At 47.3% G+C, this 26,601-nt stretch overlaps 1 protein-coding gene across 1 annotated transcript in view; it reads right to left on the minus strand.

The window, feature by feature from the left end:
* Window positions 1-26,601, minus strand: part of MCCC2 (methylcrotonyl-CoA carboxylase subunit 2) — a 501,365-nt gene that overhangs the window by 146,695 nt on the left and 328,069 nt on the right. Inside the window, exon 13 of the mRNA XM_069627517.1 lies at window positions 14,577-14,643. Coding sequence (XP_069483618.1) covers window positions 14,577-14,643 — 67 coding nt within the window. The remainder of the gene's footprint in view (window positions 1-14,576; window positions 14,644-26,601) is intronic.

Genomic DNA, 26,601 nt, shown 5'->3' on the forward strand with positions numbered 1-26,601 from the left:
ATATAGTCAGATTTATTCAGTATGACTATATTCCCGCCTTTATCAGCTTATTTGATAACTGTATTGGAATCCTGCATAAGATTAAGCCATCACCTCTTTTTGTTTTTGCTTTGTCACCCCGAGTGGGACGGGTATGCCCAGACGTGGGTCCCGTGCCTGCTGGGCCTAGAGACCCAAGCTACTCCTCACTGATGAGCCCCAACAAGGGCAAAACATGTTTGGGGATGCTTGTGGTCTCGTGCAGAAGGGATGTGACCTAGCAGTTCGGGCTGGTCTGCCCCTCTTGGGGTGGGGCCAAGCCTGATTTGCATATGGTCTTTCCCCTTCTGTAATGGCTTGGCAGGCAAAGAACGGTGGTCTGGAGGGTTGCCCAGAGCAATGCCAGTGGTTAAGATCCATTCTAAACCTTCCAGCCATCACCTCTTTGTTTTTGCTAAGATTAATGAGTGCCTGTTTTTCAGAATTAGAAAGATTGTCATGTCGATGGAGTGTGTTCTTATGATGATCAATGTGATGATATAAGTCCTGTATGACGGCCTGATAGAAAGTGTCCATTACATTCTCATTCTGGGATGGTGGTTCAAATTTAGAGGACCGTTTATGTTCTGGTAATTTCAAATTGAGCTGTTGAATACCTAATTCCTGTTGTAATGATCTTTCTGTGATATTCGAGTCATCCGTTAGGGGCATGAGCAATGTAGTATCTTCAATATCAGCTATGGTAAGCTCACTTGCAGGGTACGGAGTACTCCTGGACTTGTATTGTTGGACCTGAGTATGAAAGAATTTTTTGAGTTTCAACTTGTGTATAAATTTGAAGAGGTCTATTAGAAAATCAATGAGATCAGGCTTACTACTTGGTGTGAAAGACAAACCTTTATTCAATACAGACGACTCTGCCGTGGTAAGTGATTTAGAAGATAGATTGTAAACTAAGGTTTCAGAATCGATTTGGCTTGGAGATTCCTGAGACTGGACCTTGTCTGTGGTTTGTTTATGTCGCGCCTTGTATCTGTCCTTGGATCCTCTTCTTCCTCGGACGATGTGGTGGGTGTTGTGGTAACTCGTCCTAAAGGGACAGTAAAACGTACATGTTTGTTTGTAGTGGCACTGTAACTGGGAATATTTCCTTTCTTGTATCTTTTAATTTCTGCCATAAAACCCCTTCTGCGATGAGTTAAGGTAGGAGTTGGATTTTCCCCCCCACCCCCTCTTTTGGATTAGGGTGTTCTTCAGAATCTACCTCAGAGGAACCAGGTGTTGTGGTGGGTGTCTTAACCATTGGGCCAATTTTGTCTTTGTCATACTTTGCCTGAAAAGTATACACTCTATCATTGTTGTAGTCTCTCTCGTCCTGAATTTTTTTTCCTCCAAATTTTCGGATTTTGATTTCACCCAGGTAATCTTTCAGTATGCTGTGCATTTTTATCAAAGTTCTTTTCTTTTACTGAAGTAGGGTTGCCCTTGTCTTCTATTTCTTTACGTAGGCACTGGGTTCTGCCTATTGCCACACACAGATTCATCATCCTCGTTTGATTAATTGAGTTTTCTTTTTAAGATGTTAATCAGACTGCAAGGCCACAGTAGATACTTATTATATATCCACTGTGATATGAGCATGTTGATAGGATTTCACACAAGATGACAGTGATGCCAGTGGCTCAATGTGTTTTTGTTTTCTTTTTCTCGTGCTGTTAGGGCTGTTGTTTACGATGACATGTTCCTGCTTATTTATGCGCATTGGGACTTGGTAATGTATCCATTGATACAAAATTGTTTTATAATGTTTTTTATGTCATCCCTGTGATCTATGCCCTTGATCCCACATGCTTTGGTTTCTTGAACAAGAATGTTTTTCTTGGTGATTACTCCACAATGTATATACATGGCTTTGCATTTTGTATTGTGCTTTGTTTGCAACATACAGAGCTTTGCCTTGAGAAAGACCTGTGGAGGTCGAACCACGTGTTGGCAAATTACTCTGGCATTTGAACATGAATAAAACATCCACCCAAGTTCTGCTTGAGAAGCATCTTCATGCTGACACTGGCACTCATGATATCGCGAACTGTATTCCACTGATGCTTGCTCTCATTACTTGATCTAGCAGTGCATCTAATCAGTGGAACAATTACTGTTCTTTGACTATGTACATAAGGCATATTTCTCACAGATTAAAGAAGAAGAAAACATTTGCAAGAGCCAAGTACTGGACAATCAAAAGTGTTAAAAGTTTGAAATAATTCCCCTCGGCTAAATTCAGAGACTGGTATCTGAAATTTAGAATGAATTGCCTACCGCCGCTAGATGTGAGAGGGCCCAAATTAGGAATCCCCATGGAATTTCATAATTGTAGATTATGTGGAGAGCAGTTGGAATCGATTAAACATTTGGTTTTGTTCTGCCCTAGAATGCTGGATAGGAGGATCACATTTTTTGGCCCCCACATTAATTACACTTCCGAGCTAATATCCTCAGATATTTGGCATAGGCTTAGGACTACCTCACATTTGTCTCTTATGCTGGCAATGGTTAAATTGTTGATGTTAATTTTTTAGAGCATCAAAGAGATAATGTGTGGTGCACAAGTGGAACTCGAGAATATTACTTCAAACAGAGAGAGGGGCTTCTCCTATGATATATATTGGAGGTTCTCTACCGGATAGCGCAAGTACAACAACATATCATCAGCATACAAGGAAATTAGATGCGGTTCCCCTTTTATGGTGATGCCTATTATGTCATACTGCTGCCTCGGGTATATTGCCAGGGGCTATAGGGCCAGAAAATACAGCATGGGGGAACCATGGTAATCCCTGCCTAGTACCTCTACTGAGTTGTCATCTCTCTGATATAATCGCTCCTGTCTTAACCCTGGCTAGCGGTGAGCTGTATAATAGCTTAGCCCATTTGAGATATCTCGGCCCTATGCCATAATTGGTCAGGGCCGCAATTAGCCAAGGCCGTTTGACCGAGTCAAAGGCCTTTATTGCATCTAACGATACTATCGCCATCTCGCCCGCGTCTCCGTTTGCATGTTCAATGTCTCGGTGAAGTCTTCTGAGGTTGTTAGATATGTTCCTATTGGGGACATAGCCAGTCTGATCGGGGTGTATTAACTTATTGATGACCCTCCTCATTCTGTTTGCCAAAACCGCCATTAATATTTTACTGTCCTGGTTCAACATTGACAGGGGCCTGTAAGAGCCACAGTCAAGGCCAGGCTTATTGGGCTTGGGGAGTGGTATAATGATCACCTCTCGTAGGGACTCTGGTAGTTTCCCTATTTCATATGCCTCATTGAGCATCTCTAAGAGCGGAAGGAGTACCTCATTTTTATACGTTTTATAGAATTCAGTTGGGAGTCCATCAGTCCCCGGGGTCTTACTAGTGGGTAGCTGCCTCACTACCTCCTCCAATTCCTCTAGGGTAATCAGTGCGTCTAGCTCCTCTCTCTCTTCCGCACTAATCTGCGGTAATCCAATATCCACTAGCGTTTCTCTTATTTCTTCGTTGTCGTTTTCTTCCTCGTCTCCATACAGGAGCCGGTAATAGTCTGCAAATTCCTGATTAACTCCCTCTTGAGTGTCTACTATGCTCCCATCTTCTTTCGCTTTCGTTCTAATTGTGGGTCTAGGAGTCTCGTTTTTTATATAGCCATACCAGAACTCTCCCTGGTTTATCCCCTCCTGCATGCTATCTCTCTATATACTTTTTGTAGTTGAGGTTGCATAACCTTTCCCAGTATCCCGCACATTTCTGTTGCAGCTCAAGTACTTCTTCATTATCTTCTTTGGTATTACCTCCCCTTTTCAACGCAATTTCTAGCTCTGTTTCCGCTCCTTGCAGTTCGGCCAAGGTCCCACCTTGTAATCCTTTAGATTTAGCTATGGCTATCCCCCTCACCACCACCTTAAAGACTTCCCAGAGTGTGCCCGCTGTCTCTACACTGCCAGTGTTTATCTCAAAATAACTTCTTATTTCCTCTCTCATGTCCTCCTTAAATACATTGTCTTTCAACGTCTCTGCTCGCAGGCACCATGTCGGTATCTTTGCTCTCGGGGGCCGGTATTGCCATACTAGCATCAACGGCGATTGGTCGGAAAGGACCCTCGCCTTATACTCTGCCTGCGCTATTTCTGTCATTAGTTCATGTGTAACAAACACATGGTCTAGTCTAGTATGTAGGTCCTGTGGGGCTGCATAGTGCGAATATTGTCTATCATGTTTGTGATGTGACCTCCATGCATCATCTAACCCAAAATCCGCTAACAGTGACTGCAATGTCCTGGCAGCTGGAGTGGGTCTATCTATTTTGGTGTCCGATCTATTTATTTTTTATTTTAATACACAATTAAAGTCTCCTCCCCAGATCACCACCCCCCCAAAGCTCCCACTGAGTTTGCCATATAGGGTTCTGAAGTATGCCGCTGTGTCCTGATTAGGGGCATATGTGTTTACAATACATATCTCTCTGTTTTCCACCAGCCCCCTCATTACAACCATCCTCCCATCTGGCTCCACTGTAGTTAGCTGAAACGGGACATGCGGTGCCACCCAAATAATTACTCCCCTGGCATAGGCTGAGTATGCTCCTCCCACAACAGTCCACCTCCACTTCTTTCGAATCACTTCCAGTTTTTCTTGCGTTAAATGAGTCTCCTGTAGCAGGGCTATGTCGATTTTCTGCCTGCGCAGATACATCATAACCTTATTCCTTTTTAAATAGCTATTGAGCCCCCTAACATTCCAAGTAACTACTTTAAGGTCTCCCATGACATATTAAATTCCCACTCCTCCCTCCACCAGTGCAATCCCTTCCTTATTACTTGTAGGCTTGTTCCCCAACTCAACATTTCAACTTCCCCAACCGCCCCCCCCCTTCCTCCCTTCCCAACCCCAACACACTCCCCAACCCCTTAACTTCCCCAACCCCATCCCCTCCTCCCCCCTGCCCAAACTCACACTGCAATCCCCTCCTGTCTCTGCCCTTCCCCTTCCATTGCCCAGCTCCATCCCTGGATCTCAGGCACCCCCGCATCTAGCCCTTTTCCAGCAATTGCCGTACTCACGGCTCAGCAGGGAGATATCGCCCTAACGGCGGTCCTTCTACTTTAATTCCCGGGGGGTAGGCTGTATCCGTCTCGTAACTCCTATTGCATTTATCAAAGTAAGCACACTTATCGCTGCCCTCTTCACGTTTTACAAATTATATTCTAGTCCCACGTGCTCAATTATCACTTGTTAATCCTCCTTCATAATATTTCTTCTAGCCGCATCCTTGCTACCAGTTGTATCGTCTCTGCTCCCAGCCCCCTCCTCCCATCTGTTATCATAATAACATCATGATCACTTATCGTGCTCCTGCTGGGATTGCTCGCCATCACGTTCTGGACAACCTTGTGCATCCAACCATGTCTGCACCTCTTCCGGGGTATCAAAAAAGTGTGCTCTGCCTTTGTGGAGAATTTTGAGCTTCGCAGGATACAAGAGCATATACTTGAAGCCCGCTGTGCGCAATCTCCTCTTGATTGCCACGTAGCTATAACGCTGCCTTTGCATGGTATAATCAGGATAAGCAGTGATGGTTGCCGAAGACCTTGTTATCGTCCCTCCTTTCCGAAAAAACTCCAAGATCTTCTCTCTGTCCCTGTAGTTGAAAGTTTTCGCTATAATCGCTCTGGGGTTTGGGGGGCTCCGGGTTGCGGTTTTCTCATCAAGGCCCTGTGTGCACGTTCAACTGCGAATCCTTGGGATATTATCATATTCTCCACATAGTCTGTGGGGTCTTGCCCTTCCTCTTCCTACGGCAGGCCGACCACACGTATGTTATTGCGTCTCGCTCTTCCCTCGGCTTCCTCCGCCCGATTCTCCAGGTTAGCCACCTGTTGTTTCAGTACGTGGACTTCTTTGGCATTGCTTGTGCTAGTATCCGTATTGATCTTCACCGCACTTTCTAGGCTGCTCGTCCGTTCGGCAAGCGCTCTCATGTCTTGTCTCAACAGATTTACTTCTATTCCCACATAACCTATTTTAGTTTCCAGTGCAGTTCTGAGGTCTGCCATAATTGTCCCCCATGAGGCTTTCAGTTCCGTAATGACTGCTAGGATTGCATTGTCCTCTAGTAGTGAAGCTGCGTCTGCGGCTGCCGCGCCTTGCACAGGAGTGGTGGGGGTTTGCTGTGCCTTAGCGAAAATGTCCATTGTGGGTTGCTTGCCCTTGGCTTTGCCTCCCCTTACTGACATTGCTCCACTATGCCTGTGCTCCGGAGTCCGTGGTAGCTACTCTTCTTCTGTACTGCTTCCGCCCTTAGTGTCACACACTGCGCCACCGCTTGCCACCTCCCCTTATCCTCTCCCCCGACTCTTCCTGGCGATATTATTTACAGTCCTTTGTTCTCATGACCCCCGCTCTGCCGTCTACAGATTGCACTTGATTTCCTTATTGGTGTCTCAGCAGGGAGGGTTACGCTTGCCCCGCCACCCCTTTCCAGCAATCCGCTTGTATGGAGGTCTTAGGAGGTAGCTTAGTCAATACAGGTCAGTCTTAGCGCTTTGTCATCGGTCCTTACATGGCCTCTGGACCTCTGCCAGTGCCCCTCTGCTTCCTGTGTTGTTTTCAAGGCTCTGCCTCCTTTCTACAGTTGTAGCGTGGTGCTGCGTGCACCCCGGCATTCGGGTCCCCCTTTCTTCATGGGCTACATATGTGCACTTCATATGTGACCCGTACCTTCTTGCACTCTGTCCTCTGGGCCCATCTTAGGATGCAGGTAGCGCTCCACTGCGCTCCCTTCTGCTCTTCTCTGTCCTGGCAGTCTGCCTGGCGAACACGGAACGGGCCCCTGTGATGTCTGTTAGCGTGAATCCCAGTGCCTCTGTCGTCTACAGCGCCAGAAGCGCGTTCCTGGCACCGCTCTGTGGTGCACACTTACAGACTGCTGTGCCCCCGTTAGTCCGCATGCAGCTTCATATTGGCTGCCTCAATGCATGCCCACGCCGCCAGGGTCATCATATCCCGGCTATGCTTGTGTCCTGGGGGCCTGTCCTTCTCAGGCCGCATGTGTATTGCTCCTGTGCCAGCCCGTTCCGGCCCAATTCTATTTGGAATGCAGCCCTTAGTGCCTGCCTTCATCACGCGGCATGATGCGTGCTGCTCCGGAGCCTCAGAACCCCTTCACACTGCACTGGAGTCGGGTGGCCCCCGCCTCCAGTAGTTCATAACGCGTGCACGTATGCGTTACCGTTTCTGGGGGAGCACCAGTCCTCTGTGTCTCCCCACGCTCTCCGGGCCTCCCGCGAGTTGAGCTCACTGCCTCCTTCAACTCCCCAGTTGCCTCCCACTGCCTCCCCAGTTCCCAGCGCAGTCCTCGATGTGCGCGCGGCGCCGGTCTCTGAGCACTTTGCCCCCTTTGCCAAGCAGACAGGGACGCTTGTACGCTGTTCTAGTCTGCAGGCTCCGTTCACTCCTCTGTTGGTGGGCCCATGTACATACACTGGTACTGCAGCCGTCCCGCTACCAACAGCTCGTCAGCTGTTTACTTCTTCGGTGCCCGCTCCTACGATGCCTTAGTCGCATTCAGGCATTCCTTTGTTTAGGAGACACCGCCATCTTGTTGCTTTCGTTCCGGGGCGAGATTCCAGATACAAAGTAGCAAATCTCACGTTTGGTCAATCCGCTAGATCTGCAAATATGTACTTCCTGATCCTTTGTTGTTCATACACTTCAGCTACTAATTTGGGTCTTCAGTCTACCGCAGGCAGCTCGCGCTTGCACGGATCATTTCACCGGATCACGGAGCCCTCTGGAGATGCAGCCTACTCCATGGCTGCCAAGCCACGCCCCTCGTCTACGAATATACTTTTGTGCTCGAATTCCAATCGTAGGTATTCTATTGATAATTAACGTGGCATTCGGAATAGTAACCTTAAAATCTTGGCATCCAGCTTACCCATCCTCAATAGATACTTTTCACCCCATGCTTCTACTCCATAAAGTATGGATGGGACGATTTTAGTGGTATGTAGCATCAATATTGTATGAATAGACCAACCACTTTGTCTACCAATAAATGCACTTATGGTATATGCACTTCTCATGCAGTTAAGCATGTTTGCCTCCCAATGGGGCTGCCAAGAAAGGTTATTATCTATGAGCGTACCTAAATATTTGTAGGAGCTCACTATTTCGATTGGTTCCAGATTGATCTTCCAAGTATATTTAGATTGGACTTGCTTGATTTAACTAAATACTATTACTTTTGTTTTATTGAGGTTTATTCTTAACCCATTCTTGACATTTCAGAAACCACACAGAGGCCCCTGCAGAAGGTACGTTTATCTTCATTTATTTTTTATTTCAATATGTGTATGGATGCGTGTATGCTTGTGTTATGAGTGACAGTATGGTGATGGGTCCTCGTATGAATTATAGAGTGATTGCTGTGTGAATGTGTGTGCGTTTGTTTTGTCCATTGAGCTGATTTTGGTGAGTGGGGGTAGAGGGAGGAAGGATGGTTGTACAGCAAAGGCATTTTAAAAATTACTTTGTTGCACAATCCCCCTACCCACCTGCCAAAATCAGCTCACCTTCTGAGGTGTGGTGCAGCCCTGGGGACAGGGATGGTATTCTTTTACTGGATATAGATCATAGATGTCCAGTCAAAAATACCATGCTTTCCCCCTTGGCACCCCAGCGCCAACTGCAAACTGTTTGGCTTTGTACCCATTTTTTTTTTAAGTGTGCTAAACTGTGCTCTAAAAGGCAACATTTAAACACATAATTAAAAAAAATTCACGTGGGGATCCCTCGCTGTGCTCGGTCGCTATGGCGTTTTTGGAGATAATTCTTTTTATGCCCGTCCACTTAAAAAAATTAATCAGGTGACACCCCCTCAGGCTGTGTTGAGAATGGGCTGGGAGGAGCCCAGGGACTGTGGCAGGAGCACTGGGATAGTGGTAGGAGCAGGGTGGGGAGAGCCCAGGGTCTGTGATGGGGTGGGATGAGGAAGCCCAGCGCCGGTGATGGGACTAGGTGGGGGAGCCCTGGGAGTAGGGCACGCTTACGGCACGCACTAGTTCAGAACCATTTGTACATACTGTCCATTTTGCATTTTTGGGGGGGCCCGGCCTGCCCAGATTTTGCTCAGTGGAGGCCCATGCCAAAAAAGTTTGAAGACCACTGGCATAGGGCAAGTTGTGCCTTTTCCCAACACTTTATTCAGTTGTCTGTGTCTACTTCATGATGCTTTCACACCTGCCAGCACAAGCACCAGCGGAACCCACAAAAAGCTGGTCATCTTCCCTAACCTCTCTAGTATGAGTGACGTAGAACTCAAGGGCCTGCACTGAGTCTAGTCAATGGAATAGTTCATCTGCCTTGGAAGGGTGAGGTAAAGGAAAAACCACAAGAAGATGGAAAACCGAGACAACTTTTGGCAGAAAGGAGGGTCTCACTCTCAAAGTCACCTTCTCTTTGGAAAAAAACAAATAGGGAGGCAAAACAGATAACGCCTGGTGCACATTCAGCCGTCTTGAGGAAGTGATGGAGGGGCTCAAACAGAGCACTCAAAGAATGTCAAAACTAAATTCAAATTCCACGCCGGAAACAAACTGACAGGAAGGAAAGTGGTTACACAAGAACTGTGAAACAGTGGGGATTGCTCTGTTCCGGGGACTTCTTGAAGTGGTGAGGTAACCCTTTACAGCAAGCATAGCAGAAAATCCAACACAGGGGATAGTGGACAGGATAAGGGATCCAGGTCCTTGTCCCACCATTAAACTGAAAATGTACATCACCTGTAGGTATAAATGGAGTTTGTAGCAGGCCTCCTAGCTGAAAGAAGCTCATTGAGGATGTCGTCCAACAAGCCCCACTCCTTGTATCTCAGCCTCTAAGTAGCCAAGCATTAAGGTTCAGGCTGATGAGGTTCAGATGGAGGACCCGCCCCTCCGACCGGGAGAGTAAGCCCACTCTTCTTGGAAGGCGCCAACAAGAGCAAATGGCCATGTCCAGCACCTCCAGATACCACATTCTCTGAGCCCAGTCCAGAGCCATAAGGATCAATGTACTTCCAAACAGGTGCTATCTCTTGGGAACCAGCGGAATGACAGGGATTGGCGGGAACCCATACAGGAGGTCAAAAGTCCACTCGATCGTCATTCCGTCCCCCAGAGCTCCCTGACGAGGAAGTTCTCAGTAGCAGAACTCGCACTTCCCATTGACACTGGAAGAAAAGAAGTCGACTTGAGGAATCCCCCAAAAGGAGATGATCTTCTCCAGAAGTTCCTGGCATAGCTCCCATTGATGGGAGGCCGAAGTCTCCCTGATCAAAGGCGTCCGCTGTGGCATTCTCTCTTACGGCCAGATGAGTCACCATCAGAGACACTGTTCTCCTCCCCCAGAACCACGGTCACATTGCTTCTATGCACAGTGGCAAGGACCCCTCACCACCTTGTTTGTTGAGGTAGTGTATATCCACTGTGTTGTCCATCAGGACTATCACAGTCTTACATTTCACAGAGGAGATGAAAGCAATCAGGGCCAGCCTGATCTGCCTCGGCTCCAGCAAGTTGATGCGTTCAAGAGACTCTGTGGGAGACCACAGTCCGCTCACCGTCAGATCTGACAGGTGAGCACCCCAACCAGTAAGAGATGTGCATGTGACCACTGTCACCTGGGCCAAGGTTGATGAAACAATGTGCCTCTCAACAAGTTGTCCCATATGGCTCACCACGCAAGATCCTGAGCCATCTGGTCCAAGGCCTGGAAAAGGTCCGACATGTGGCCCTGAAACTATGACCATTGGCAACAGAGAAGCCGCTGAAGCTATCTCATGTGCAGCCTCACCTCGAGCGCCACTAGGATGCAGCAGGCCATGAGGCTCAGAAGGTGCAGGAAATCAGAGACAGGGACTTCTTTCTGGGATTGGAGGACAATGACCATTCAAAAGATGAGCGCCACTCGGTACTCGGGTGGTAAAACCCTGCCCAGGTGAGCTTCCAAGACCCCTCTGATAAAGCGGTGGGAATGGGACGGTGAAACCTGAGACTTTTTGAAGTTCAGGGAAAACCCCAGGCTGTGCAATAGCATGCATGTGCAGAACAGATGCTCCAACACTAGATCAGATGAGCCAGTCTTGCAGGTAGGGAAAGACATGAATGCCATCCCTTCTGAGCCGAGCCACCACCATGGCTAGCAGCTTGGTGAAAACCCTGGGGGCCGAACAAAGACCGAACGGCAGGACTGAACGGGTAGTTATATTGGCCCACCGCGAACCTCAGGTACTTCCTGTGTTTTCAATGAATTGGCACATGGACATAGGTATCCTGACGGTCCAGTGATACCAACCAGTCCTACAGATTGAGGGCTCGCAGGATCTGAGCCAGTGTAACCATCTTGAACTTGTCCTTGCGCAGGAACAAATTGAGCAGTCGCACATCCAGAATGAGAGACAAGCCTCCGTTCTCTTTCGGCAGCAGAACATAGGTGGAGTACCACTGCATGCCTTGTTCCAAGCACGTAACCAGCTTGCTCGCACTCTTTCACTGCAGCTGATGGCCCTCCGCCAAAAGAATGGGGTTCAGAGACAAGGGGGTGGTCTAAGGGCCGTGGTCTGCAGGGCATTGTAGTAAGGGGAAGCAATATCCCTGTTGGATTACCTGTAAAGCCCAAGCATCGGATGTGGTCCTTGAACATTCTGTGTTGAACAGTGAACAGGGAAAGGAAAGCCTCCACACTCCCACCGTTGTAGAATGGCATAGCCTGTCACTGAGGTTTTGTGCCATGGGGCACGGTGGTGGCCGTGGCTGCGCCACCACTCTTGGCACTTCTACCTCTCAGGAAGTGTCAGCATACTTCCTGGGGCAGACCGACCATGGCCTCTTGGGGTATAGGTGGGGGAGGGACGACAACCCCTGTCGAGACGACTGTGGGGATGGCTGTTGTACAGCAAGCCCCAAGGACTAAGCCGTTGCCTTAGATGACTGGACCTTCTGGAGGGCATAGCCAGCTTTTGCTACAAAAAGATAGTGGCCATCGAAAGACATGTCTATCAGTTTGGCATGAATATCGGCCACAAATCATGACGTACTCAACAGTCTGCGGCATCCAGTCCTCATTGCAACATCTGGTGGGCAGCCTTCTTGCGATCAGTAACTAATGACAGGAAACCATCCCTCATCTCTGCTTCAGGGGTGTGCTCTGCCGCAATGGCCACATCCATCCAAAGGCCGAAGCAGAACTTCGCCATGGTGCAAGATGCATTCATGACATGCATTGCAAGAATGCCCAATGCAAACACTGTCTTACCTCATGTGTCATGCCTCTTACTTTCCCCGTCTGTTGGAGGGTAAGGTGGTGGTCTTCAGGCTTTCCATCACAGCCTGAACCACTAAACTCTCCGGTGATGCATGAGAGGAGAGAAACACTGGGTCTGATGGGGCAGAACAGTGCTTCTTCGTCAGTTCCCTGTCCACATCCAGGACAGAGGCAGGCTTCTCCCAAACCTCCACCACAGAGGGCTCTATTGACGCATTGAAGGCCAGATGTGTCTCCTTCTTGAGTGCATTGTCCAAGAAATCACACAGTTTGTACTGAACTTTGGATCTGGTCAGAGCTGAAAGCACCATAGTATTGACCATCCCACCCTTCAAATGCTGCAAAGCTGCTTGAGACTTTCCTGGGGTGGCAGCTGGCAGAATGTCTATCTCCTGTGGAGGTATCGAGGCCACTCACGTCCTGCAGGTCTTCGGATAGTCCCAGTACATACTCAACTTCCCTGTAAAACCCTTCCTAGAATTCTCTCACCTCCCTAGAAACCAGGGGTTCTAACCCAAAGAGAACCTAATCACTCTCCTTATCAAAGATGTCACACATCTTAGACATGAAGGCGTCCATAGGGAGTGGAGCGTATTCCTGCAGAGCTGTGGTGTCACCAATGCTGATCGGTGACGAAGCTGGGGTCTGTTGGTGCTCAAGAACCTTGGTTGTCTTCTGGTCCAGGCCTGAGACCATAGGCATTTGGGAGTGTTCCCAAATGGGTACCCTGTTTTTCGCAACAGAGGCAGTGGGACCCATCAGTGCCGCAGCTGTAGCTGATGGTGCTGTGGCCTACACCAAAGGCACCGAGGCCTGACCCGCCGTGGCTTTGGCAAAGATGTTCAGCATCTTCAGGCGGAAGTTGTCTCATTACTCTGGGGTGGAGGATTGGGTAGGAAAAGCAACCTGCGCCTGTCGCTCAGGAGAATCCTTGGAGCAGTGGATCATTTTCCGAGGCAGAAGAGGAGTGTCACTCGGAGAGCGGGACCTCTTTCGATGGTGCTTCTTCTCCTCCTCCTCCTCTTTCTTGTCCTTGCTCAGAGCTGACCTTTTTTGCAGCAGTGGTCCACACCATGCGACCTCGAACGAGACCCCAGACTATCGCCCTTCACCTTGTGGACGAACGTGAAAATATTCACTGCCATTTCCTGGAGGGCCTCCGGGTGCATGGACTGGCATGACCCGCAATCCTGGCTGCCATGGTCCTCGCCCAAGCAGTAAAGACAAATCCAGTGTGGATCTGAGAACATCTGCCGGCTGCAATCTGCACATTGCTTAGAGCCTGGAGTAGGCATGGCATAGAGAAAAATTGAAAGCTTGACGAGTGCATTCCCGATTAACGAACATGATATGTGGAAAAAGTGAACTGAGGTCACGGGGTGCGGCGCCTCAATATATACTGGCCTTGATATCATGTTGGCGTGTGGATCTGTTAGACAGAACTGAGGCTGAGCCGTGCTGTGCCCCCTGGTGGCAGAAAGGTTTCAGCTGAACAGCTGCTCTGGGAAATGGATATCATAGAAGAGGAATCCATGGGATCAAGGAATTCATTAGAATCACTAATCATAGCAACGATATTTGCTAATATTTAAATGGAGTGCTGTGAAGTACTTGTTTAGTGTGGAGTGCAGTTTTGTGTGTGCGGCTGAGGGGCCTGTGTGTGGGGTTGTGTGTGTGAGAGACAGAGATGGTGTTTTCTGTTGATGGTCATATGTGTGCATACTCAGTCTCCCCTCTTCCCCCTTTCACCTGCGCCTCTTTGCCGAGCTTTCCTTTACTCCTTGCTTATCCCATATTCATTGCCTATTTCAAAGTGAAAACAACAGCCTTCCCCCTTTTTACCCCTATGCCAAAGTTTTACAGTTGAACAGTGGTCAAGTCCTATTGGAGTTTGAATTTTTGGGAACATACCATCAGGAGGAGTCGTAAAATCACTGCCGTGGTGATGAGCTCGCAATACATTTTGGACAGCATAACATAGGTCAATCTACCAGTGAGGTTAGTAGACAACACTGAACGGAAAACCCCAAGAGGGGGGCAAGCACCACTCACCCAAATATTGTCCATCATTCTGTTAAGATTATTGGCATCCAAACTGAAATCTACTGAAAGCATCCTCCCAACCACCCCCCATGGCATTTCAAAGCAGCGTCAGTAACAGTCAGAGCAGCAACAGGTGCCACGTGCATGTCCAAAAGGAGGCAAAACGAGGATGCGACAGTACAAAACAATACTGGAAAGTGAAGTCAGAGTATACGCACCTGTAATGTTCTGCAGGAAAAGCAGGGGAATGTTTCTTTGACAGCATAATTGCACAAAGTGAGTTCCCTGCAAATGGAGACAAAAGGTCCACTGATTAATAAGGTCATCAATAGTAGTAATCCTCCTCAGTACTAATAAGCAAATTCCCTTTGACCCTCATCTAGATCCATCCCCCAACCTGCACCACAGTCTGTGCCGCTGCTCACACACATTTACCAGCAGAATGAAAGGAATTTGAAGCCACGTCTTGGCTATGCCACTTTGCTCACTTCATTGGCCCCTCCATGCCACTACATGCCTTCCTACTCGCAATCTTTCTTTGCACATACTCTTTGGTATGCCACACACACATTATTTCTTATTTGACAATCTGGGTGCAGCAGGGGGTTGCACATAAAAGTATACAAAATAACATGCATACGATTTAAATTTATTTTTACGGGTTTTAATACAACAGTAAATTAGTGAAACAAAGGAAAAAAAATAAACGATATAGTACAGATAAAATAGATACGGCTAAATAAAATCAGAATTACACATATGCAAGTAAAAACAGATAGGTTTTGAGATCCTTCCAAAATTCACGGAACGTTTTGCCTGCTCGGGATGCCATGGTAGGGGCTAATAATGCCAGCTGCACTTCTTCAAGTGGCAGACTAAGTGAGGGCATCGGTGCCACTTGGCTCCACTGGACATACTTGAATAGTGGTTAACAGTGGCAGCGGAATCCTTACCACCTGGGTGGCAAATTTAGACCCAACTTAACCTGTGGTTTTATCAGCCTGCAACAGCAGATCAATGTGTAGTCCTAACCAGTATATTCTCCTTTACAGTTATCCTTAGTAGTTAAACTGCTTCAATGCATTTTCAAAAATCATTCACTTTTGTCTGTTGCTTCATAGCCTATCTAACGGCCATCTACCCCAGAAACATGTTTTGACAGATTATGGAAGTTGTTCTTTCTATTGTAAAATTAGTACGAGATATAATAAAGATCTAAGGAATTATTTTTCTTTCCTTCCTTCCTCCCTCCATTGGCCCCACTTTCTTCTACCTTAGTATTTTTCGCCTTATTAAAAATGTACTTCTGCCAGGGGTTCGAAACAGAGAATTTAATTTTAAAAATGCTCACATACGGTTTGTCAATTAAAAGAAAACAGTTTCTATTAAATTAGTTTGAAGGTTTATTTCAATAGAAAACAACGTTTTTAAGATTGAAGAAAAATGTACCTTCATTCTACACATTTCGATACTGCTGTGATTTTTTAATTATTTGGGTCCAAATGATAGGCTGTCATATTTGCATGGATTTGCATAATCCCATAGAACCCAAAAGAGTATAACGTGGTTGGGGTCCGGGCACTTCCACTGGTCACTTTTTTGGGTTTTCAGTGCTAGAGATACATCCAGACGTGGCTCCTCAGTTCACTGTGCCTGTAAAATCAAATTATACCTCCTCGATGAGCCAATGGGGATCCAAGCACAACCAGGGTTGCCTGTGGTTGCGTACACAGGGGATGTGGTCTAACAGTCCAACCTGGTCTGCCGCCTTCGGGGCTTTGACAAGACTAAATTGCATATCCTTAATCCCCTACTGTAATGCTAAAGAGCAGACAATAAATGTATTCCTTGTAGGGGAATTCCCCAACTTGGATCAAGCCTTTCCATCACTTTTTGGTTTTCTCTGAGGCAAATATACCTCCATTTTGAAATCTTACTTTTACGTTGTTAAGGTGCTCCCTGTGGCTGAGAGAGCTTCCACAATAAGGCCGAATTAAAATGTGCCTTTTCTAACATCCAACATTAACTTTTCCTCTTGCAACCAATCTGAAACTGTGCTCCCGATTTCCAAATGCAGGGTAACCCCTAGCTACTGTAGCAGCGTATGGCCTTTGTAAACATTGGCCACGAAGGCACCCAGACAAAGAAAGTCCCAAGGGGCAAAAGCTACGGACTGCAAACTCTGCAAAGTTCACAGGGGCTAGGCATTGTTATACAAATATCAGTGGAGTGATAATGGGACTATTTTTGCTGCTCTTAGTACAAAATAATTTAACAAATTGCTTTCACAGCACTTTTAATATAGGAATGATACAGCAATGATTGAGGCAAACCCAGTTTTCTCCATAATTCATCACCTAGGCAACAAATATAGTGCAAAGCCAATTTACTCCATTTTCATCCACTGCAAACTATCCATATATGATTACCAATTAGCAAAATGTGGTTGCTCTTTTGATTCTCATGCAAGTAGCAAGCATTGAACTAAAATGATTTTGCATTTAGATTTAGAAAAGCTGCATTTATTTCCACTGGATTCCAGGAGCTGGCACATAAAGCATGTGATCCCGATTACTGATGGATCATTTGTTAGGTTATATCATAGATCGGGACCAACCCTTACGATTTATTAATAGAGCACTCATTCTGTTTCGTAAGCTATCACAAGACTCTGCCTGGATTAAGCACCCGGGGAGCAGTAGGAGGGGCACATGATCAAGAGCATCACACACAGTAAATGTCCGAGTACAAGCAAATCATTAAGTCACTATAAGGTATACACAGTGTTGATGTATTCTGAAATAGTTAGCAGTTAGGATAAAGAGCAGTCTGTGACGAATTTGAGCAATTCATCCCTTCTTCCCAAGTGGGAGCCACCCACTTTGAGACTACGGAGGTGAGCCCGCTCACCAAGACCCTCGCTAGGGGACTGGGTAAGTGGGAGCTCCCCAAGAGGTCCCACTTGGCCAGACCCCCAGGGAGGGTTTTGTTGAGCGGGCTCACCTCCCTAGCCTCAAAGGGGGTGGCTCCCCCCCTCTTGGGAAGAGAGGACGTATTGCCCAGCTTTATCTCAAATCCTGGCTCTCCCCCCTACTGGGGTGGCTATCACCTGAGTCATGATACTTCTCCTTCTGTCATGCGGGTTACTTAAAAGTTCCTCTGGGAATTCCTCCCATGATGAGAAAAGGCAGTCGGTTTCACATATTTTTTCTATTGGAGGAACTGAACCCTTGTCCCAGTTATTCTAAGAAATCCCCTGAGTAATCTGAAACATCCACTGACCGAATTGTGGGATTATACTACCTATAATCAAATCTTCGGGTATGTTAGCGATGACTGCCGCCTCTACATGCAACGTTTCTCCTAAGATGGTCACGAGTACTTGAGTTAGCTGGTCATTTTGTGTATGCCCATTAATACATTGGACTGCCCTGTTAGGTCACTCTTCCCATCCCAAGGGTATTAGTCTTGGTTGTATGGCACACCCCTTAGTCCCAGTGTAGAGATAAGCCCAAACCTTCTGATGTATGGTGGCGGAGACCCTATAGGTGGTTTGGTTTCCCGCATATATATATTTATTTTTGGCTTTTCCTAGGGGCTTCCTACTCAAAGATGGAGATTCTATCGAATTTTGCGTATATAAGACCATGGCAAAAGACGTCTCAGGATTTTCTGTTTCGGTATAGAGTCATCTCTGGACCTTTCTGGGTGGTAATGGGGAAGGAGACCTCAAATGTAGGGGACATCATCATGTGAGATGTCTGAATTCCCTGCACAAATAACATGTGTATCCCTTCGTGAGAGGCATAGATAGAGGCAGAATGATATGATCCCTCATGATTTCTCGATCAGGAGTATCAGTAAAGGGTTAACTATCTTGGGGAATCTCCTGCAGTTCTACGCACCCCAACTGATTGGATATCTCAAACCCCTCGGAGCAGTATGTTAAATTCTCAAGGGTAAGTTGTTGTTCCTCCTCTGTGCTTTCCACAGAAAAACTATTCCGGCAGGCAGACAGAGAGGGTGTGGACTCGAGACTCTCAGGGTTTTCTTTCTTTACTGGGGCAGAGGATTCACAGAATATTTGGAAATCAGAGGACCCTATGTTCTCCAGGGAGGTGGAATTGTATTAAGGTTAGAGTCTAGTAAACTCTCAAATCCAGTGTGAGCTAACAAATCCCTGGGTTTTGCCATAAAACGCTGTCTCTCAGGGCTCTCTACACCTCTCCTTCGGTCTCGCGGGTGGATAGGTTTTCCAGGAGGATCTCATATTAAATATCCCACCAAGTCTTTCCTCTGGATCTTAATCGGTTTTAATGACAAGTTCAAGAGGATACTCTCGTACGCAAGGCAAACTGGGTAACATCATTTGACTGTTCTTCCTCTAAGGTTTTGCAGGTGAGGTCACATACATCAGGAACCTTTTGGCATCTCTACATGAATGTCTAAAGAAATTATTGCCTTATCTCCGCTGGGGATCCAGTAGTCACAGGGACTAAACAGTTGATAATTATTCCCCTCTACCTTTTTCCTGACGGGTGGGTTTCCCTTGGAGGTAAAGGGGTGGAAGGTGAGGCCCAACCTACACCCATTGGTAATTGTGTGACCATAGGACTCTGGCCAATCAGAGTGTTGAGGTCCTAAATCTACTGGGGAGTGGGCGGCCTCCATCTCAAGTGGTAACGTGGATGTCAGCTCGACAGGCTCTACTATGTGGGCCAACTCGGGGTGGGGTTGACCACATCCTACTTCTGACACCATATGTGGTGAACCAGCAGGAGGAGTCAGACTAAGTAGTGACTATTTAAGGGGGTTTTATTCAAATAAGAAAAATGCCTATACAACCCTATCCCTATGAGGGAAATTCCCTGTCTAACAAATCTACAACTAGTGGTGCTCATCAAAGTACGAAAATAAATAGTCCTTAGTCTAGATCATAATATCTAAATGGCCCTACCACTTGGGAAAACACAACAAAAAGAAGGAGGCCGGAGCAATAGCCTCAGTTCTTGGCTTCTGTCCGGCCCAAACACTTGGATCGCTTTTCCAAGAAGAAGATTTTAAAAGTTTGGCAAATTTGGATCTCTTTCAACAAAATTCATCAATAGTTTGCATTACGGTCCTCAGTCTTTCTGCAGGTTCAGTATGCCAAATTCCAGATTTTAGCCTTATTACGTATGGTTTCCTTTTCTCAGGAACAACAAGGTTTTTCTATTATAACTCCACCATTTCTCACTTGGTGCTCGCAGATATTCTTGTCTTGCTTTTAAACATCAGAACCCTCCAGGTTCTCTTTCCTCCCAGTTCTGTGTGTTTCAAAGATTCCCGAAAGTTCTTTGGCACTCTGACAGGCTTGCTTTAGCAGGGCCTTGGTGGGATGTTTGCCTGTTCGGGTTTGCCAGGCTCCCGTAACCCTTGTAGCTCTTGCAGCTTTGAACGTTTATGTCTCTTGATTTCTCAGGGCTCTCCAAAGTCCTCAGACCCTCTGATAGCTTTGCTTTATCATGGCCTTTGCAGTGCGTCTCCCCATTTGGGATTTCCAGGCACCCGTAACCCTTGTGGCTTCTCCAGCTCCTATTCTTAATGTTCACCCCACTCTTCAGTGTTACCTCTTCGTGAGCGGTCACTTCCCTTACTATGCCTGACTTGACAGTTCTTGCACTTCTTCAGCAGGGCGTATGGCTTGTTTTAGTTTTACGGGCTCCTGTAACCCTTACAGCTTTCCCAGCTTCTGAAACTATAGTTCACCGCTCTCTGGAGCAGTCGCTTCCCTTACTGTGCCTGGCTCGGCAGTGGTTGCACTTCTTATGCAGAAATTGGGGATCTAACTTCTCTGCTGTAACCTGGTCTCAGATTCTGTGGCTGCAGCTTCCGCGTGGTCACACCACCAGGTGAGACGGTTGCTTTCCCGTCTCTGTCTCTTCTCCTGACCTTGGCATCTTGGTGCGTGGGACACCAGCCTTCTGGCATCTTGCTAGCGCATCACTTGATCTCCACACTACCGCTGGCTCTACAGTCTAACGTGGTTCCGTCCCTTCAGGACGTCTCCCCGTCAGAGGCTCGCCTTTGTGTAGGATTCTCTCTCCTCCATTCTAGGTTCCTCGTTGCTTTAAGTATGTCATCATAAATAAAAGGGGTGTGTCGTTTCTCTTCAACTCTAGAGTTCAGGCGGAATTACAGCATTATCTGAAGCCAAAGAGATGGAAGAAATTTCACTTTTTGGTGAATCCAAAACAGGGTTAACAACAGTCTTTCCAATTATCATGAACGCAGATAATGAGTTCTGGACAGGGATATGATACAAGTCATTCATAACGCACCTGTACACAAGTGTTCTAGGCGCTACAAGACAAGGGAGGGAAGACAGAGGGAGGACAAGACAAATGATCTTACTAGGTGTGAGAAACCAGGGTGTGACTCACAGACTAGTCCCTGGGGATCTGTCGTCCAGGTGGCCGCGGCAGGGCCATCGCCTTTGGATCCAGACCCCAGGGGAGGACCAGTGCGCAAGGATCACCTGGACGAGGGGTCCTTCGGGAGTGGGGTACCCTGTGGAGGGATGCGGTATCCCCTATCACATTTCCCCAATAACATTTCTTGTTCTTCCTATTATTTAGGAGTTTTACCCCTCTCCCCCTTTCTTACATAAACACTGCTACTGGGATGGAATACCTAGAGGGAAGACAGACTCATGCCCAGCCATTAATATTGACATGTCCCAACAACGAGGTCAGGCAGGGTGTCATGATTCCTGCTCCTCATATCCCCAGCCCTCCAAGATGTCAGGCTGGAGCCAGGCCACGATCACCTACATGGCCCGCAAGGGCCTCTCCATCCCTCCAAAGACCCACTTGGAGTCAGACTTGGCGCTTGTGGCACCAGACTCACTCACTCCCATAGGATAACATTGGGGATTGGACTTGTAGTGCTTTGATGGGGACAAGATGGATGCCCCCACATATTTCGGTTCCCATAACTGCATGTGCAGTCTAGTCTTTTGGGTGTGCTTCAACCCAGAGACACCTGGGATACCCAGAGACTATTTAAGCCACGCCCAGGCTGAGAAACCTGCTTTGTGTTTTCTGCACCTGCAGCGTGACACTCACCGTGTTCGGATCGGCCTCCAGTAGGCCTGCATCTTTCTTCTGTGCTCAGCTCTGGCAAGAACAAGAACACCGTTAGGAACAGCCTTACCTTGCGGCACTTCTGGCCATCATTCATCGCTTCTTCTGTTCTGCGGGCATCTTCGGCGGTGTCATTCCCATCCCGGCACGCCGCTTCCTAAGGAAAAAGGAAAAGAACAGAAAAAGGCATTAGTAAGCATTCAGCAAATCTTCGCTTATTCTTAAAGACTGTACAAGCTTTAAACGTTTACCTGAATCCCAGCTGCTCTGGGGGAACTCTTTCTCCGGAACTTCTCATCCATCTGCAAGAGGGAAAAGACACTCCAGGTTAGCGTGGAAACATCTAGAGGCGCCGCATACCGCGCTTACTCACCGCATTCCCACGCTGAAAACGTCACAGCACCTAGAAGACACAGAAAAAGAACTCAGTTCAATACAAATACGAAAGGGTCGCATCGCGCTCTCACTCACACCTTCAGCGCTACTCATCTCAGCAGCACCTCGCCATCCTCGGACGCCGGCCATCATCTAAGGAAGGAAAGGAACGAAGTTAGAGAACTGTTCAAAAGACTCATTATACTTACCTGTCGGACTCTTGCCAGTGAAGTAACTAGGCATCAACGAGCCTGAATCAATCAACGCGCCCCTGAGCTGAAAGCAGGACGGAGAGCACACTTTCCAAGAAAACAAGGCCCAGTCTCCAGTCGAGAAGACTCCAGGGAAGGGTTCGAGGTCGTAAGAGGTCAGAACAGGCTGAGCGACGTCCCTGTGGATACCAGGTGAGCGTTACACAGGGTCAGCCAATTGTCTTTAATGATTCACACCCGAGTCCCGTTATCCTTTCCCACCAGGATAAAAGGCAGAGCACAAATGCACACTTCGAGCGAGGCAAAGCACATGATGGAGCAGGTCTTCCTAGGCAGCAGCTTAACACAGGATGTAAGATGAAGGAGCAGAGGTTGGGCACAAGGAGGGAGAAGCTCTTGACCCTTGCCACAGAAGGTTATCGAACTCGTAACTGGAAGACAGCCAGCAACCAGCACAGCTAGGAGAGGGAGAGACACTGGCCAGTGTCTGAAGTATCCGGAGCCCTCCGGCCCGACTGAGCGACAGAGGGAGAAGGTGCAGCCGCCAGAAAACCGCCCATGGCTCCAAGAACGAAACTGCCACGAAAAAACCCTCTTTCAGCCAGTGAGTGAAGATGGCTACGAGATACTGGGCTGGAAGGAAAGGGAGGTTGTGAGCGGCAACAGTGTGGCGAGAAGAAATGAGAATTAGCGTGTTCGAAAATAGACGCGAGTAAAAGCCAGACAGCAAGAACAGCAATACAAGTAACTCTGAACTGTGGGAGAAGAGACAATCGCAGAGTGGTCCAGCATCTGTGAATGCCCAATCGAAGGTCTCTGACAAGATTATCTCCAAGGTGAAAGTAGAAAGAAGGATATCGAAGTGGTCCTGCAAGGGTCTGAGACAAAGTCCCTGGCACATTTGAAATCTTCGATGAAATAAAGAAAGGAAAACTGATAAAGTGACATTTGGCTTGTGCCAGATTGATGGGAGCCTACAATGCTGGGAAAGAAGGTGGTCAGAACCTGACCGAGGGAGACCCAGGGTGGATGTCCCACCAAATAGTTGAAACAGAAGAAAGGAAAAATATGGAATAAGAACTCTGTATGCAAAGGACAGTTGAAGTATGCAACCATTGCTCGAGTGGGCCTCCTTGTCCGTGCTGAAACATGGGGAAGGGAATGTGAAGTTTCAGTAGTCTTGAACAGCCCAATACTTGGACATATTTCATATTCACACTTTGTTATTCATGTCATCATCCTGCACCTTATTTTTGTATAGTGTGAGGGTTTGGCAATTGTTTTTTTTACCATAGGCCATTTAATTTGACAAAACTGACTAGGACAGCGTTTTCTTTAAGTTGATGGCCGAAGCTTGCTCCCATCTTTAGAAATTAGGTTTAGATAGGCGTTATTTCAACCCAAATAAAGTTCAATAAACACCCTTGAACTATACTTTATTGTGTCTGTTGTAATTGTGATACCATGCCTTCCTTACATAGGCCTTGTGTCATTCAGATTGTGCAAGTGCTTGAAGCCATTCCAGAGGGAGACACCTACGGAGGAGAGAGATCTACACCCCCCCACTCTCTGCCTGGAGAAGCGTCTGATTCTTATAGAGTCGGAGGTAGCTGAGCGAAAGGCTTGAGAAGGAAGGTATTTAGGAAGAGAATGTTGGATGTAGTGCAGGTCCTGGCCCCAGAAAGTCCTGTGGACAATGCAAAGGGTCTTGAGCTTGATCCTTGCAGCCTCCGGGTGATAGTGGAGAGATTTCAGGGCTGGAGAGATACGGTCCTTGGGCTTAAGGCCAAGGATAAGTCTTGCAGTCCTGTTCTGGATTAGTTGCAGAGGGTAATGAGTAGCGGAAGGTAAATTGACTAAGAGGATGTTGCAGTAGTCCAGCCTAGAGAGAACCAGATCTCTGGACACAGTGAGCTTCTGGGGGAAAGTGAGAAAGGGAAGAGTACCTTTGAGGAGGTGAAGCTGGTAGTGGAACTTCTTGGCGACATCCGAGATATGAGGAGAGAAAGAGTGGAGTTGAAGATGACACCAAGGTTTTTCGCCTCACAGGAATGCGAGGGTAGAGGGCGGTCAGAGTTAGAGAGGGACAGCGGGAGCAGGGGTACCAATGAGAAGGATCTCTGTCTTACTGGCATTAAGGCAGAGATCGTTGGAGGCGCATCAATCCTGAATCACGGATAGACAGTCAGGAATGAGCGAGAGAGGAGAGGAGGCTGAGGGGAGCCTAAAGGAGAGCCGAATGTCATCCGCATAACACAAAGTTTGAGGAGAAGGTAGGGATCAGGTGGGCCAAATGGGCCAAGTGGAGCTTGAAAAACCAGGGTGAGAGGATGGAGCCCTGGGGAATGCCATAGGTGGAGAGAGAGGTGGAGAAGAGAAATGAACCAAGTTGTACCTGGGAGGGGTGGTCCAAGAGGAAGGAGGACAACCACGCCAGTGCCTGATTTGTGATGCCCAGGTTCTCACAGAGTCGATTGATCAGGATGGCGTGGTTGACCATGTCAAAGGCAGAGAAAAGATCAAAGAGGATGAGGACAGAAGGAATGCTGGAATCAAGGTTAGAAAGCAGATCTTCACAGATGTTCAGGAGAGCAGTTTCCATGCCTCTGGAAGCTCTGAAGATAGACTGATGGTCATGGAGACAACCAACAGATTCAGTGTGACGAGTAAGCTGGGAGATGGTCATCTTTTCCAGGAGTTTGGCTAGGAAAGGGGTGATAGAGATCGGGCAATAGTTAGCCAGACAGGTGGGATCAGCAGATAGCTTCTTGAGGAGGGGGTGCACAAGGAAGTGCTTGAGGAGAGAGGGGAAAGTTCCAGTGGTGCAAGAGTGATTAAAGAAATCCGTCAAGGCTGGAGCAAGGGTGTCAATATGGTCCTTGATGGTTCTGGAGGAGCAGGGGAGCACCTGTTTGGACGAAATGTTCATAGATCAGACTTGTCTAGAAACCTTGTCAGGTGTTGTCAGAGAGAAGGAGGAGAAAGGAGGAGGGGCGGGAGGGTTGGCCAAAGGGGGGGTTCCCTTGTAGGAACAGGCGTCATTGTGCCCAAGAGGGGAGTCACACCCAGTGAGGTCCCACTTGCCGAGACCCCCTAGGGTGGGTCTTTCTGAGCGGGCTGATCTCCCTAGTCTCAAAGGGGGTGGCTCCCACTTGGAAAGAAGGGACAAATTGTCCAGATTCATCACAAGTCTTAATACAGAAGTAGGGTGTCTAAAGGATTTACAATTTGATTGTTCAAAACCACAAGCGTCGGAAAAATAAATCACAATTGTGAGCCATAACTGTTGTCAAATACATTCAATTTCAAAAGCTCCAAATATTTTTAGCAAGTTTTGCATGCATTATTTTGACTATGAAAATCAATTTGGAAGAATAAATGCAAACAGTGGCTTTTGCAGTGTTACAATGAAATGAAAACTCCATGGGGAGCAACATTGACAACAAATCAAGAATGAGCACGTGGCCAACCACAAGCCCATCTTGACATTACACAAGGGCTTTCACTTGACCACAGCTGTGGAGGTAAATACATTCATTGTATTAAATTAGCACTTACAAAAAGGGCTTCATGAAATCATTGCTTTACAAAAAGAGTAGCATTTGTTGCACGATCCCTTACCAACAACTAATGTCAACATTATTGCAAAAGGGATGCCACACCAAGCTAGGGGAAGATGGACCGGGGCGAGGGGGTTGATATGGGGTGGATCCCCTTGTCTTTTTACCTTAGCATCTGGCACATGGCAGGGGACAGGCACGTGACCTCTTCACAAATAGACCCCCGCCCGCCAGGTCCCACTGGGTATGGGCTCCATGGTGATAGTCACATTCTCCCTGTATTGATATCCATTCACCCCAACTTGGCCAGGCCGGGAGCCTGTCAATACACTGTGACCCTATGTGTTATTGTCTCTGTCCCACTTGCAGAGTTTGATGTGCTTCCAGTAGCACCAACCATGAAGCCGTGAACTGGCCCTTTACGGAAAACACTGTTCTAGTAAAAGTAACATAAGCTGCTCTGAACCACAAAGAATCAAACACCAGCATGGAAGACACACTTTTAACAAACACTGTGGTGAATGTCAGAATATTGTGGAAAATGAACAAAAATGACTGCTCATGTATAACCCCATTTTGCATACTGATGTCTTGACTGTGAATACTTCCTCTAACGAAAATATTACAGATATGCTCTTTTTCACTCATGTACTCCAGGCTTCTTAAATTAGTATGCTATCAAGCTTCTCTAATGCAAGGCATATACACATTAATGGAGGTGCAAGATGGAACATCCACTGTTACTCTACCCCCTTACATGAATGTGGGTATCAACATCTACTCTAATAGAGCAATCATGGTGCAAGGCAATCCTAGAAACCCTGGTTTTTGACCCCTACGCCCCCTCCCCATCACCACTTCTCCTTTTCTCGGTCAAGTTTGACCACTTCAATGAAACAAGTAACTAGCCCTGTAGAAGCAGCCGCTCAATACAGCCGATCATCCAACTTCTAGACATCAGCTTTCTTCCCA

This window comes from Ambystoma mexicanum, chromosome 6p (assembly GCF_040938575.1).
Source record: "Ambystoma mexicanum isolate Mex_15411 chromosome 6p, UKY_AmexF1_1, whole genome shotgun sequence".
NCBI classification, from domain to species: Eukaryota; Metazoa; Chordata; class Amphibia; order Caudata; family Ambystomatidae; genus Ambystoma; species Ambystoma mexicanum.